We start from the raw sequence: 13,967 nt of genomic DNA, 5'->3' as shown, positions 1-13,967 counted from the left end.
GTGACAAAAACTGAGTGGAGCTGACGGTAGCACATAATATCTGTGCAGGATGGAGGTGGCTAGTCCTTCTCTCAGTTGGCTTATTTAAATAAACTGTGTATGCTCATTAGAATGTAGTAAGTGGAAAGGAAATTGGAGTAAATTCACTTCACTCTCCAGGCAGGTTAATGGCTGCTTAACTATATTGTAGCCATTAATTTACATTTAGATAATACAGGAAGCTCTGAGTGTACCAGGTGGTTTAGCCATACTACAGCCATATGCCTCTGAATAATTTACTAAGGATAACTAGCATGGCTCAGTATATTATGAAAAAGCATTCTCTCTGCATAAATGATTCTGTAATTGACAGTTGCTAAGGACATTAAAGATACATAGTCTGGTACGATGTTTTCTACATTCTGGTAACTTTTCTTTCAGCTTGGAAGTGTCTTTTTATTGATGTTTAAGTAGGATTGGGAAGCGTGTGTGTGTTTGTGATTAAACATGCATTCTACAAGGCTGCTGTAATTTGTTAGATTAGTACTTTATATGACCCTAAACTGGATTCATTATTGGTGATTGAGTTAATCGGTTGATTAATAACTTGCCATCTGTTTAATACATAATATACTTTTTCTTTTTATTGTGAAGGTACTTGCAACAGCATTTGACACAATGCTCGGTGGCAGGAAATTTGATGAAGTATTAGTAAATTATTTTTGTGAAGAATTTGGGAAAAAATACAAACTAGACATAAAGTCCAAAATTCGGGCCCTGTTAAGATTATCTCAGGAATGTGAGAAGCTGAAGAAACTGATGAGTGCAAATGCTTCTGACCTGCCCATGAACATAGAATGCTTCATGAACGATATTGATGTCTCTGGGACTATGAACAGGTATTGCAGATTAATACACCTCAGTAATGAAGTTCTAAAAACTTTTTTTTTAATCAATGTTTTAAGTATGCGAGCACACTCCTTTGTTTATATCTTTATTTTACTTGTTTGGCTAAATGATATAAGTTTTTGCTTAATTTAAGAATGCTAATTGGGGACTGGAAACTCCATTATTAAGTGACACAATTGTTAATTGAAAAAAAAACCTCATGATTGTGCCACTTAGCCACATCAGTTCTAGCAGTTTTCAGTTGCCATTTCTAAGTGAGGAACGCGTTAAGCAAGGACCTCACTTGACCACCTCTTGTGACTTCCTGCCAGCTTCTCCATTGACTTTGCTTGTCAAAAACCAACAGGAAAGGTCACATTGTGATTGTGTGGCGGTCATAAGTACAAGGATTGGTCATAACTACTGCTTGTTCAGCATTGCTGTAAGTTCAAACTATTGATAGTTGGGTGGTTTAGGGGTGGGGAATTTTTGGTGGGTGGGGGTGTGTCTGGGGATTTTCAGGTGTGTTGGGCTTGGTCTCTAGGTGTTATGTGAATTTCGTTGTATGGGTATACTGTGTATATACGTACAATGACAATAAACTTTATGTATAAACTACCTGTAATGAAGGGAATGGAAAAGTGGACAGTTATATGTTAGAATTAGGGAAATTATTAACAATTTCTACTATAGGTTTTTTTATCTCTCAATTCTTTCCCCAGAGCTGGATCTGAGGTTTTGATAATGTGAATTAATGTGTTGTTTCTATCATCTTAGAGTGATGTGTAGGTGTAGATGTAATCTCCAATTTGCTGCCAAATTACAGCTTTAACATGGAAAAAGGAGAAGAGTATTAAATACACAAGGAATAATTGCATAATACATAATGTTTAATTAAGTTCATCTTAGCTTGTCCTCTCTGGCATAGGAGGTGGATAGGGAAGACTGTGTAACTCAGAGAAAGCAGGTTATGTACCCCAACTGAAAATAGTCATTGTATTTATAAATGTATATTTCTTTAAATAAATTAGTCTGCAAATGCTGTATTATTGCAATAGCACATCCAAAACTATAATACGAAATGTTTTAAACATTAATTCAAAACCCATTCCCATAATTCCATATTTGTGTGTATGTATCTAGCTATATCTTTATCCATGTCTGTCTGTCTATCTTATCCTATCTATCTATCTATCTATCTATCTATCTATCTATCTATCTATCTATCTATCATCTACTTGCTATGTATTTAATTCTTAATTTGTGCTCTATAACCTTGAAAACATAAGTGACAATTTTACTGTTAATTGGAATGAGAAAGAGAGGAATGCTTAATCTCTTAATATGAAGAAACTCCATTTCTGTGTGGCATGCTTTTATAGAAATTTGTTTTTATGGATTGTGGGAGTGAAATAAACAAAGAAGCATCTTACCTAAACAAAAAAGAGTTGAGGAATACAGCAGACTGAACTATCTTGAGTTTGGCTTATTATCTAAATATAACCTATTAAATGCAGCTTTGTGAATGTTGCCAATTTGGGGGATTATTTAAGAGACTGCCATTAATCTTTATGCTTTTTTTCATAAAAAATAATTTTCCATTTCTACCCATAGAGGTAAATTCTTAGAGATGTGTGATGATCTTTTGGCCAGAATAGAACCACCTCTTCGTAGCGTCTTAGATCAAGCTAGTAAGTATACATTTTGTTATTTGGAGTACAGTTCAGGACTAATAAATGTAACTGCACAAACACTAAAGTGCATAGTAGAGCAATTTATATTTTGTAACTGCTGGATAAAATAAAATGAGCATCATCAATAGTCAATGATGTAGAAGTTAGGATTAGAAAAGTTCAGATTCAAGCATCCAATCTGGGTAACTTTGATTACTTTCTATCGCTCAGTCCAATAACTTCACAAGGTTGAGAATAAAATTAAAGTACTAAGAATGTTTGCCCTAAGGCAAAAGATGGCACGGAAATCCAACAAATAAAAGATATTACTTGGAAGTATCACAATTCTCAGAGCACAATTGTATCTTCTCAAGTTTGTATTCATCATATTATATGTATGTATGTATGTATGTTTGTATTGTATTGTATTGTATTGTATTATATTTATTATATTATAATATAATATATTCATTATATTGATTCCAGACTACAAATACCTTTCTTTTCGTATAATTAGAATGCTAAATATAAAACAGTCTGGACTTTTGGTAGAAAAAAATACTGTTATTTGTAAGGACTGTGTTCTTTGACTGGAAATTTAGTTATGTTTTCATGTCTAGAAAATACTAGCCACATTATTATTCACGTATTATGTTGCCTAGTTACACATTCTATGTCAGTGGTGGGTTCCTCCCGGTTCGGTCTGGTTCGGCCAAGCCGGTAGCGGTGATGATATGACGTCACCGAACCGGTTCTCTCCCCCGCCCTCCCACCCACCCACGTTATTCTTACCTTTTATTTGGTCCCACCCCCAATCTATGGCTGCCTCCTGAGTCCCAGCTGATGACTAGAGGGAAAAAAAACTGTTTAAACTCTTGCCGCGGGGCTTCAAAGGGCCGTCCTACAGCTGATCAGTGTTAAAAGCAAACAAATGAGTCGGGTCGTAAGTGCGAGGACTGGTCGTAAGTGCGAGGACCTTCCAGAAATGACTCTGACCAGCTAGCCATGCCCACCTAGTCACATGACCTCTAAGCCACACCCACAAAATAAGCCACGCCCACAGAACCGGTAGTAAAAAAAATTAGAACCCACCCCTGTTCTATGTATGTACATAATACCAACCCTAAAATATTCCCCTTCCCAGTAAACGGCCCCTCAAGATATATGAATATTCAGTATCATCCAATCAAGATCAAAGACATATTTAAAAAGAAAAACACTCTCCTAAATATCTGGTAGATAGGTCCCAAGGATTGCTTTGAGGGCAGTATATTCCATAGTTTTGAGGCTACAACAGAGAAGACTTTACAGAATAACACAGTTAGAAGGGACCTTGGAGATTTTCTACTCCAACCCCTTGCTCAGACAGAAAACCCTATACCAGTGTTGGTTAACCTTTTTGGCACCGAGCGCCAGAACCCGGAAGAGGGCCAGCTGGTCTTTGTGCGAAGAACCCCGAAGAGAGCAGCTGGCTGATGTGCATGTGCGCTGGACCAGCTGGCTGGTGCGCATGTGTGCGACGGAACCCAGAAGAGCAGCGTGCGTGCCCACAGAGAGGGCTCTGAGTGCCATCTCTGGCATGCATGCCATAGATTTGCCATCACAGCCCTACACCATTTCAGACAGATGATTGCTTTTTAAAAAACCCTTTTCTATTTGAGAAAATAGATAGAAATACAGTTAAAAATTACAAGATATTTTCTTCATTCAAATCCAAATGGAATACTTCAAAAATGTTTCTTTCACTTTGAATTTGTTGTATGTGTATTCCCAGACTGATGTGCCAATGATGCTTGCATTGCTTAAAATGCCATTGTAGCACATGTTGAAACCTGTGGGATTCTACTAATGCAAATGAATTTAGATTTAGAATGACTCTACTATTTTTTTTTTCACAGAATTAAAGAAGGAGGATATCTGTGCAGTTGAAATAGTAGGAGGGACTACAAGAATACCTGCTGTGAAAGAGCGGATCAGTAAATTTTTTGGTAAAGAAGTCAGTACAACTTTGAATGCTGATGAAGCTGTCACACGAGGCTGTGCATTACAGGTAAGAATGGTGGCATGCTGAAAAAAATGTTTTCTGCTAAAAATGTGGTTTTTAATTAAACACTAGTTCACCTTTAGTTTCAAAGGAGCTACAAATAAACGTTATGGTTGAATTGGAAAGAAATGTTGAGTATTTGTTAGCAAATGCACTTTGCTCCAGCAGTAGTCAAATTAGTTTTTTAAAATGCAAATTTATATAGTCCAAACCCAAACAAAAGAGTTGCATGAACTAGGATGTGTACAGTGTAACATTTTTTTCCTTTCCACTCCTCTGCAGTCCCTTCCTATCCAAATATCAGGCACATTTTGGGGTCTTCCTTTCAGATGTGTGATCAACTCCATAAGAAAGAGAAATTGTGTCCTAAAATTTCAGTGGATGTTTGGATAGTATTGTCTCAGCATATTTGGCAATAGGGATGTGCAGCACTTCCAATCTGAAGCTAAGAAAGTGCTTTGGAGCAGGCTGTTTTGTAGTTTATTTACTCATTTATACAATGAACTTCTGAGATTCATAGTTTGTGAAAAGGATGGCTTTATAAATCTTAATAAATCAAGACTTCTGTATCTGATTAGACTTATAGCTTTTATTACTTATTGCCTTTTATTTTTTTCACGATATTTTAATAATATATTAAACATGTTAATCTTTTTAAAATAAAAGTGGGATTCATGACTTCATAAAATAACTCAATGACACTTTCACTTTCCTTCATTTGTTCATCCCTAATTATTTGTCTAATTACTATTTAACTAGAGATATACAAAGCTGGATTCTTGAATAAAAGCTTAATGGGGAATTGTAACCTGTTTCCAATTGAAAATGGCCATTTTTTTTTAATGGCTGCAAAAAACAAAAGGAAAGTGCATGATTCTGCAAGCACCTGGCAACCAATCGAGGCAGCCAAGAAATAAACTTTTCCATCTATAACTGAATTATATTTTCATAGCTTTAATTATTAAAAATTAAATTGAGATGATGAGATGAAGTCTGACAAGTGCAAGGAGATGGGACAGACAAAATGATAAAGCACTGCACTTTCGTACTCTTTACATCCAGAGTTTGACCCTATGACCATACATTAATTGAATAAACAAGAGTTTTTGAAATGGAAACCTATCAGCCTTTTGGTATACATGATGATATATGATTTAATGTTATACATTATTTGATGCTACTGAACTTTTTTTCCCCCTTACAGTGTGCTATTCTATCACCAGCTTTTAAAGTGAGAGAATTTTCTATCACAGATTTGGTGCCGTACCCCATTTCCTTAAAATGGAACTCCCCAGCAGAAGAGGGGATAAGGTAACTCCTAATAAAGCTGATTTGTATATCCTGTTATAATGAATATGCATATAAAACTCCATAAACATAGCATTAACAGTTTTTCTTATATTCGAACTATTGACATAATTTTTGTAGTGTAAGCCTTTTCTGTGCCTCAAAAATTGCTTATTTGAGCGAACAAGGATGTATTCTTTTTATAGTGATTGTGAAGTATTCCCAAAGAATCATGCTGCACCTTTCTCCAAAGTCCTTACATTTTACAGAAAGGAACCCTTTACTTTGGAAGCTTATTACAGTTCTCCTAAAGAATTGCCATACCCAAACTCTGCAATAGGTATGTAGCATAAGAGATACTGTTTCTTTCTGTGTATTTAATATATCGAAATCTAGGAACATATCTTCAGTTATTTTGTCATGAGATCGTGTGTTAGTGTTAATATCCATGCTAAGACAAGTAATGTAAGACAAAGCCTAGTTTTTAAGATTGAAGGCAATACTGTATTGTGTTATTAGTTATGCGTGAGATTGCTGGGCCCCATCATAAATCCTTCTTGGTCCATGACAAAATTAGAAGGGTAGCAGTACATGCTTGCATATAAGCTAGAAAGAATAGCATATAAGCTATTCATAGCACGGCTGCGAAGGAAGAATGCAGCTGGGGGTGAAAAATGATTTAGGCAGAAAAAAGGACAAGTGAGGTAAAGAAAACTAGACCAAAACTGAAAAGATGGGAGGCAAGATTTTTTTTTTTAAAAGAAAAGAGCAGAGTGTCAAGGGGCATTTTACCAATGCAGATGGCAACAAACTGGCAAGTTTTACCCAATGCAAGGGAACCTGAGATGCTTTTCCCAAATGAAAGAACCAAGTAACTGTCAATCTTGGAAGCCATCTTTACCGTTGGAGCTTCAGGGCTGCCATATCTACTTTCACATCCATAGAGCAGATTGTGCAACCAAGTCTTTAAAATGGCAGTGTTTCCATAATTTAAAATAATTCACTAGAGTATTAAGGAGTTGGGAACTTTGATTCGTCTGTCTACAACTATACTTGGGCTGTGGAATATGTGTGAAATGACTCCGTTTCAGAGGAAATGTTATCCTCATTTGAGGAACTCTTCTTGGTACTTAACCATTGAATTAAACAAATATCTTAGAGAGATATAGAAGCCCTTCAAATTCAGTTTATTTGCCCCTCCTTTACTTTCTGTTACTTAGACTGCTAGAGATCCAAGAGAAGAATGTATACTTGGGGAAGGAGCCTGTTTACCTTTGAACAGAGTAGTACTTCCAAGAAACAGAAACGATTAGCCTACATCTCTTTTAGAAATTTAAAGATATGATGATTAAATACTGTCTAGCAATTGTTTTAACCAATACACTGTTTAATTAATAATCAGGTTATAATAATTTAAATTCTAATTTTTATTGTTTTAAATAGTGAAAATGCAGGATAAACGTTTAGTAAAATAATGTGATCAATAAAGGAAAATCAAATATTTGCTGCTATATAGTATCTTTGGTTTTATGTATTTTGTAAATTCCATGATCTTTTAAATTAGCAAATTTTGCACTGCATTTATTAAAACACAATAAGGAAAATAATGGAAGCAGTAGAGATTTCAACTATTTTCTGTTAGCAATTCCAATTTAATTTTTACTTCAATGAAAATATTTTATATTTTCCATTTAGCTCAATTTTTAGTTCAGAAAGTAGTACCCCAAAAGGATGGATCCAGTTCCAAAGTGAAAGTTAAAGTCAGAGTAAACATCCATGGCATTTTCAGTGTTTCAAGTGCATCCCTTGTGGAGGTTCACAAATCAGAGGAAAATGAAGAGCCCATGGAAACAGATCAACATGCAAAAGATGAAGAGGTAATGGGTGGCTTTTTTTGTTGTTGTTGTTTTCTGCCTTAAATAACACCATCATCATAATGTGCTTTCCCTCTAAAAATAAAGGGATGGGATGGGATGGGATGGGATCCAGACAGTTGAGTTCCTTTTGGTATCTGAAATTCAGTGTTATAACAATCCCTTCAGTGATTAGTACTACAAGTGGGTAGGTATGGGATGTTGAATTCAAAGGACTTTCAGTTTCTCATATTCAATAACATGAGAGTTTCATGTAACCCAGCAATTTTGCTTTCTAATTTCAGAAGATGCAAATAGATCAGGAAGAACAACAGAAAAATGAGGAACAACAACAGCAAACACAAGCTGAAAATAAGACTGAGTCTGAGGAAATGGAGGTAAAAGTTATGTCTGAAAATAAAACATGTTCTAAAATTAGTTGAATAATAGAAAGAAAATGGCAAGATTGCTTTTCTGCTCTAAGGATGAGCCAAGATAAAATTATTAAACAGCCTATTTGTAAAACAATTTGATACTTTTTTCAGTACATGTTTCTTAAAGGCATATATCCCAGTTGATGGAACACTTTAGGGCAGAGTTGTTCATGAAATTGAATAGCCTAAAAACCAAAATCCGTTACATGTTTCTGTCCTGAATTCTATTTTAAAATACTGTTTTAATGCAGACATCTCAGGCTGGATCAAAAGAAAAGAAAACGGACCAGCCCCCTCAAGCTAAGAAAGCTAAAGTAAAGACAACGACAGTTGATCTTCCAATTGAGAATCATTTGGTGTGGCAGATAGGAAAGGATATGTTGAACTTGTTTATTGAGAATGAGGTAAGTTAGTTTAAAACACTTAACACGGGATTTCGGCCAGAATTGAAAACAAAAGGTGCAATGTAGCCTTGTAATCTCACTCTGTCATCCTGTAGTAAAGGAAGGTGTGATGAATCAGCAGTGGTAAATATTTATTGCTTACCTTAGAAGTGATAACAGTAGGCTGACTTGTTTGGGCTCAGAAGGTAAGCAGTGTTTGCATGAGATGCTAACAAAGAATATCAGGACACAGGCTAAATTGGAAAATTGAAAGACCCTTTGGAAGAAGGCAGTGTCCAACTAGTTGTTATCAAGAACACTGCATAGAGATCTCTGAATTTATCAGAAGTCAAGCTTGTTTCCATGGAGGATGCTTCAGGTGAGAGAATTGAATTGTACACAGTCACAGTAACCATTTTATATTTCCTGCAGGGTAAAATGATCATGCAGGATAAACTGGAGAAGGAGCGGAATGATGCCAAGAATGCAGTAGAGGAGTATGTTTATGAAATGAGAGACAAACTCTGTGGCGTGTATGAAAAATTTGTTAGTGATGAGGTAGGTATTTAACGATGTGCAACTAGGAAAAATAGGAACAGATCTGCTCAGAACAATCTAATATGAGTGTTGCTAGGGTCCAGCTTCTCTGACTAAATTTTCAAGCATTTCCACAGAAGTGCTTAATTTAATGAGGTAGCACATTTTTAGGCAATGTAAACTTCTGTGGAATTTGCTGCTACATCCTTTTTACAAATTTGTTTTCTAACTCTGTTAAGTTGCAAATCTCTTGAGAGCTTTGACCCACTGATCTCTTTTTAATTCCACAAATATTTACAATACAAATAGTCCTTGCTTAGTGACCATTTTTCAGAAACTGTTTGAAGTTACAACAATGCTGAATGAGGAGACTTACAAGACTGTCTTTGAAGTTGCAGCCATCACAATGTCCCTGCAATCATGTGATCACGATTCAGGCTTTTGACAACTGGTGCAGAATTACAGTACAGTAGTCCCAGCATTCCGCGGTCATATGATCACCACTGATGCTCACTGATGGAACGGTTGTCGTAAGTCAGCATGGTCTTGTGATTTTTTTCACTTTAAGACCATGCCACTTAGCAATCAAGTTCTGCTCCTGTTATGGTCATTAATTGAGGATTGTCTGTTCATTATATAACCTGGTAGCATATTTGATTCTCAAAATTAGGAAGCTGAGAATTCAGTTCTTCACTGAAGAATAACACTTCAATTTATTTGAATTATTTCCAGGATCGTAATAGCTTCATTTTGAAGTTGGAAGACACAGAGAATTGGCTGTATGAAGAGGGTGAAGATCAACCAAAGCAAGTTTATATTGATAAATTTGTTGAAATAAAAGTAAGTGGGACTGAAAACTGCCAGATTTTCTCTGACTATGAAGATTTTTTACTTATTAGGCAACAAAAAGAAACAATGAAATTAAACTAATCCATTTGATTCTGGTAGCAAGTAGCTATAATGTTTCTTTTTTTCATGAAAACATATGTAATGTTCTGCCTTTAGGATTCTTTAACACAGTGTTTCTCAACCTTGGTAGCTTGAAGATGGGTAGACCTCAACTCCCAGAATCCCCCAGCCAGCAACGCTGGCTGAGGGATTCTGGGAGTTGAAGTCCACCCATCTTCAAGCTACCAAGGTTGAGAAACACTGCTTTAACAAGTAGTGTTTGGACACTTTTAAACTAAGTACTTTAGTGAATCATCTTTCTGTAAAAAGAATTTCACATGTAATTCTTAGGAAACATTTGAATATGCTGGCCAGGTTCATGCATTAGGAATAAGCTAAGGTTATTCAGCTTTGGTCTTAGGTATGTTAGATGTCACAGTCCAAAAACAGATGAGGCTAGGAGCAAAATTAGATTTGATTCGCTTAATTAAAATTATGTGTTTAGTTTGATTTTGGCACATTACAATTGCATTGTCTTTTGGAGAGAGGCTAGAGGCTATACCCAAGGCTTTAAAGGGCTACAAGTTACAGCATACTTAATTTGAAATACTTTCAGCAATTTAAAGCAGTTTTTAATATGAGCACCATTCATCTCACAGGATACTAACTTCTTGATAAATTTTTCTCTTAATTCAGGCTGTGGGACAGCCCATTCAGGCACGATTTCAAGAATCTGAAGAAAGACCAAAAGCTTTTGAAGAGCTTGGAAAACATGTTCAACAATATATGAAAGCTGTTCATGCATTTAAAGAAAAGGTGTCTTTTTATATCTTTCTTAACCTTCAAAATAGATTTCAAAAGTCCCCATTCTTTTTTCAGCACTAAATTGTGAGAATGTTCTCCCCCTCCCCCAGGATGAGCAATATGACCACTTAGACCCTGCTGAAGTGGCGAAAGTGGAGAAGAGTACAAATGAAGCAATGGAATGGATGAACAACAAGCTTAATCTTCAGCATAAGCGAAGTCTTACTTTGGACCCTGTTATTACAGCAAAGGAAATTGAAGCAAAAACGAAAGTAAATAAGTTTTTAATCTTAATGCACTTAATGGTGGTATGATTTCTTTTAGACTTTTTCTGTAGAATTTACAGATGAAATTATCTCAGGCTGACAAAAAAAACAAACAAATATGATTTGATTTAAATCCTTTAAGCCAAGAATTAATAAAAGTGTTTTATACACATCTTCGAAAAAGGAGGCAGGAAGTACCATACTTTGATACTTTAAAGCTTGATACTTTTATACTTTTAGCTCTGATACTTTAAAGTACATTATTCCACTTGTTTTGAAAGATTTAACAAAGCAGTGAGTGGACATTTTTTTAAACAAAAATAGTGGTTGTCTTCCCAACCCATTTAATGGTCTTCTTTGGTTTTAGTATCAAGTTAAAAGAGTACAATTATTAGATAGGAAGAAATGGAATTATATCAAATTTTTACAAAGATTCTGCATCTATTCCAAGGATAGATTAGACAAGAAATAGAGCAACAATTAGGTCAAACATTATAGTGACTATGATTTCAAGTAAATTTATTCTGACAAACCTTCAGGATTAAATTTAGATTTAGCTAGCTACCCTCCTTCACACTAAGATTTTTTAAATTTCTTCTTGAGAACTTCAAAGGGATGTTTTTATGGTGTAAAAGATCTTACTACAAAGAAAAAAAAAACAATTTTGGATTGAACAAACAGTGAGAGACTTATGGATAGGAACCTAGATAAATGTTCCAATGTGATTGCCAAGGAAAATTCTTTCATTACTAAATATATCTTATTTACATTGTTGACATTTAGCCCAATTAAGAATATAATTTGCCATTGCATGTTAACTTTCATACATTTTGGGAGGCAACTTTGATATAATTTGTCATTCAGTGCTTCCAACTCTTTCATTTCAGGAACTGATAAACATCTGTAATCCTATTGTTACCAAACCCAAACCCAAAGTGGAACTGCCAAAAGAGGATCAAAAACCAGCAGAACAGAATGGTCCAGTAGAAGGCCAGGGTGATGCCACCAAGGCTTCTCAGACTGCTGAACAGCATACAGATTCAACAGCTCCAACATCTACAGAAAAGAAACTTCCGGAAATGGATATTGATTGAATTCCAGTTCTTTATATTACATACTATAATAAAGCTTTATGTTGTCTACTTTATGATCTGAATATAAATGGGAGCCAATTGAGAACTATTATTTTCTCACAGTACATTTTTGGATGGGATTAGTTGGTAGGGAGAAGCAAACTCTCAATTAGTTAAATCTTCAGCTGGATAAATTAAGTCTTTTGCCATATGATGCCAGAAATCCTTGATAGCTATTAGATTTGCACATCTGCTTTTTCAGTTTAATCCTGTTCATGTTGTGAATTCCATTATTTAAAGTGTGTAAGAGCAACTAGAACAGTTTGGTGGTTTGTTTTTAATCTACAATTAAATTACTATTGTGGATTGAAGCAACATTAGTTCATGGAAAATTACCAGAAGTATTTAAAGCTCTGGTTTTAACACAAAAGAGCATAATAAAGATATTAGATTGTGATCCCTTTGGAATTATGGAAGCAATAATAGCATGTTTTATACCTGCAAGTTTAATACATTTTTATTGTACCATTTTATGGTTATGTGAGATATAAGGCAACATGGCTCAGATGATTTATTCAGGTTAAATGTAAAGAAATGAAGTAGCTGGAGTGTTTTTTCTCGGTTCATGTTCACACTCTATTAATATTCATTATGTCCTAGGTGTTGTATCAAATTGTTTATCTGATATGCAGAATAGCATTTATCTAAAATATGCTATTAGATCCAATATGTATCCTCATGATAAATTTCTCCCCAGCTATAAGAAATGCTGTGTAAATTTCTGTCTCTAGCTTAGTTGTAGGGGAAAAAGGAGGGTATACTGCTAGCTGCCTCTGGATTACTCTGATTAGTAGCTAACATAGAAGATAGTATTTGTTTTCCTACACTTGAAAATGATTGTTTTATCTTCCAGCTAAAGAAGGAATCTGGCAGTTTGCTCTTGTGTTCATTTACACTTTGGCTGTGTTATTCTTCTAGTATTGATAATTGTCATTAACTTGTATGTGTTGAAATCAAATGAAAGCTTCCATACACATTACAAGAAATAAATGCACTGGATTCTATTGGATTTTTTTAAAACCGTTGATTATAAGAAAACTACATGAAACTCATAAAGATTAGAAAATAAGTAACATGAATTACATCTCTTTAAAATCAACTGTTAAGTAGTCATTGAAAATATATTGGACTTGAGAGCCATGTTTTACAATCATGAGGGTTATATACTAGTTTTAAATGTTTTTGCTTTTAACTTAGGTCTTAGTTCATACTTGAAATTCAGAGCGCTGTCAGCGTTCCAGAATTTCAAAGAAGAAAAATAAAAGTACTATTATATTTGTACAATAATATTTTTTATTTTTCTTCTTTGAACTTAGACAGAAATTAATATGTTTATAAAATATTCAAAACTAATTTATCTCCACATATTGCTGTTTTCTGCATTTTGATCTATTCATGGTAGTTGAAAACCTGTTGAAATACAGTACAACCTTTATCTTTATATATCCTATTGTCACATAAGCTTTTATTTCTTTGAAAATATTCATTACTTTTCTTTAAATGGCATTCAAGAAAGATAAAAAAACTACAAAGTGCTACAGAGGAGGCTGTATGCTATTTTAATATGCAGGGCATTATAAATAAATCACAAGGTGAGCATCATAAATTTTGATAAACTGATGTTCCTTATACATCAACTTTTTTGCTTAACATTAGAATTGAAGAGGGCAGGACATTGAGATTTTAAACTGGCTTTTCATTGCTCTATGCTGCCTGGAACCACTTTATGTGACAGCCATATACATTTCTTTAAAAAAAAAAGATTCCTACTGAGAATTCTCATAAGGACAAAAAGTCA

At 34.7% G+C, this 13,967-nt stretch overlaps 1 protein-coding gene across 1 annotated transcript in view; it reads left to right on the top strand.

The window, feature by feature from the left end:
• HSPA4 (heat shock protein family A (Hsp70) member 4) overlaps nt 1-13,173 on the top strand; it is a 28,144-nt gene extending 14,971 nt beyond the window's left edge. The window contains exons 7-19 of the mRNA XM_034404739.3: nt 634-878; nt 2,482-2,558; nt 4,439-4,590; nt 5,789-5,895; nt 6,078-6,211; nt 7,567-7,748; nt 8,030-8,122; nt 8,410-8,562; nt 8,974-9,099; nt 9,811-9,918; nt 10,663-10,782; nt 10,881-11,042; nt 11,924-13,173. Coding sequence (XP_034260630.2) covers nt 634-878; nt 2,482-2,558; nt 4,439-4,590; nt 5,789-5,895; nt 6,078-6,211; nt 7,567-7,748; nt 8,030-8,122; nt 8,410-8,562; nt 8,974-9,099; nt 9,811-9,918; nt 10,663-10,782; nt 10,881-11,042; nt 11,924-12,130 — 1,866 coding nt within the window. The 3' untranslated portion in view covers nt 12,131-13,173. The remainder of the gene's footprint in view (nt 1-633; nt 879-2,481; nt 2,559-4,438; nt 4,591-5,788; nt 5,896-6,077; nt 6,212-7,566; nt 7,749-8,029; nt 8,123-8,409; nt 8,563-8,973; nt 9,100-9,810; nt 9,919-10,662; nt 10,783-10,880; nt 11,043-11,923) is intronic.
• The last annotated feature ends 794 nt before the right edge of the window (nt 13,174-13,967 follow it).

Source organism: Pantherophis guttatus, chromosome 2 (genome assembly GCF_059756535.1).
Source record: "Pantherophis guttatus breed Tessera chromosome 2, ASM5975653v1, whole genome shotgun sequence".
Classification (NCBI taxonomy): domain Eukaryota; kingdom Metazoa; phylum Chordata; class Lepidosauria; order Squamata; family Colubridae; genus Pantherophis; species Pantherophis guttatus.
Note: the sequence above shows the minus strand (reverse complement) of the source record. Positions and strands in the feature narration are given on the sequence as shown.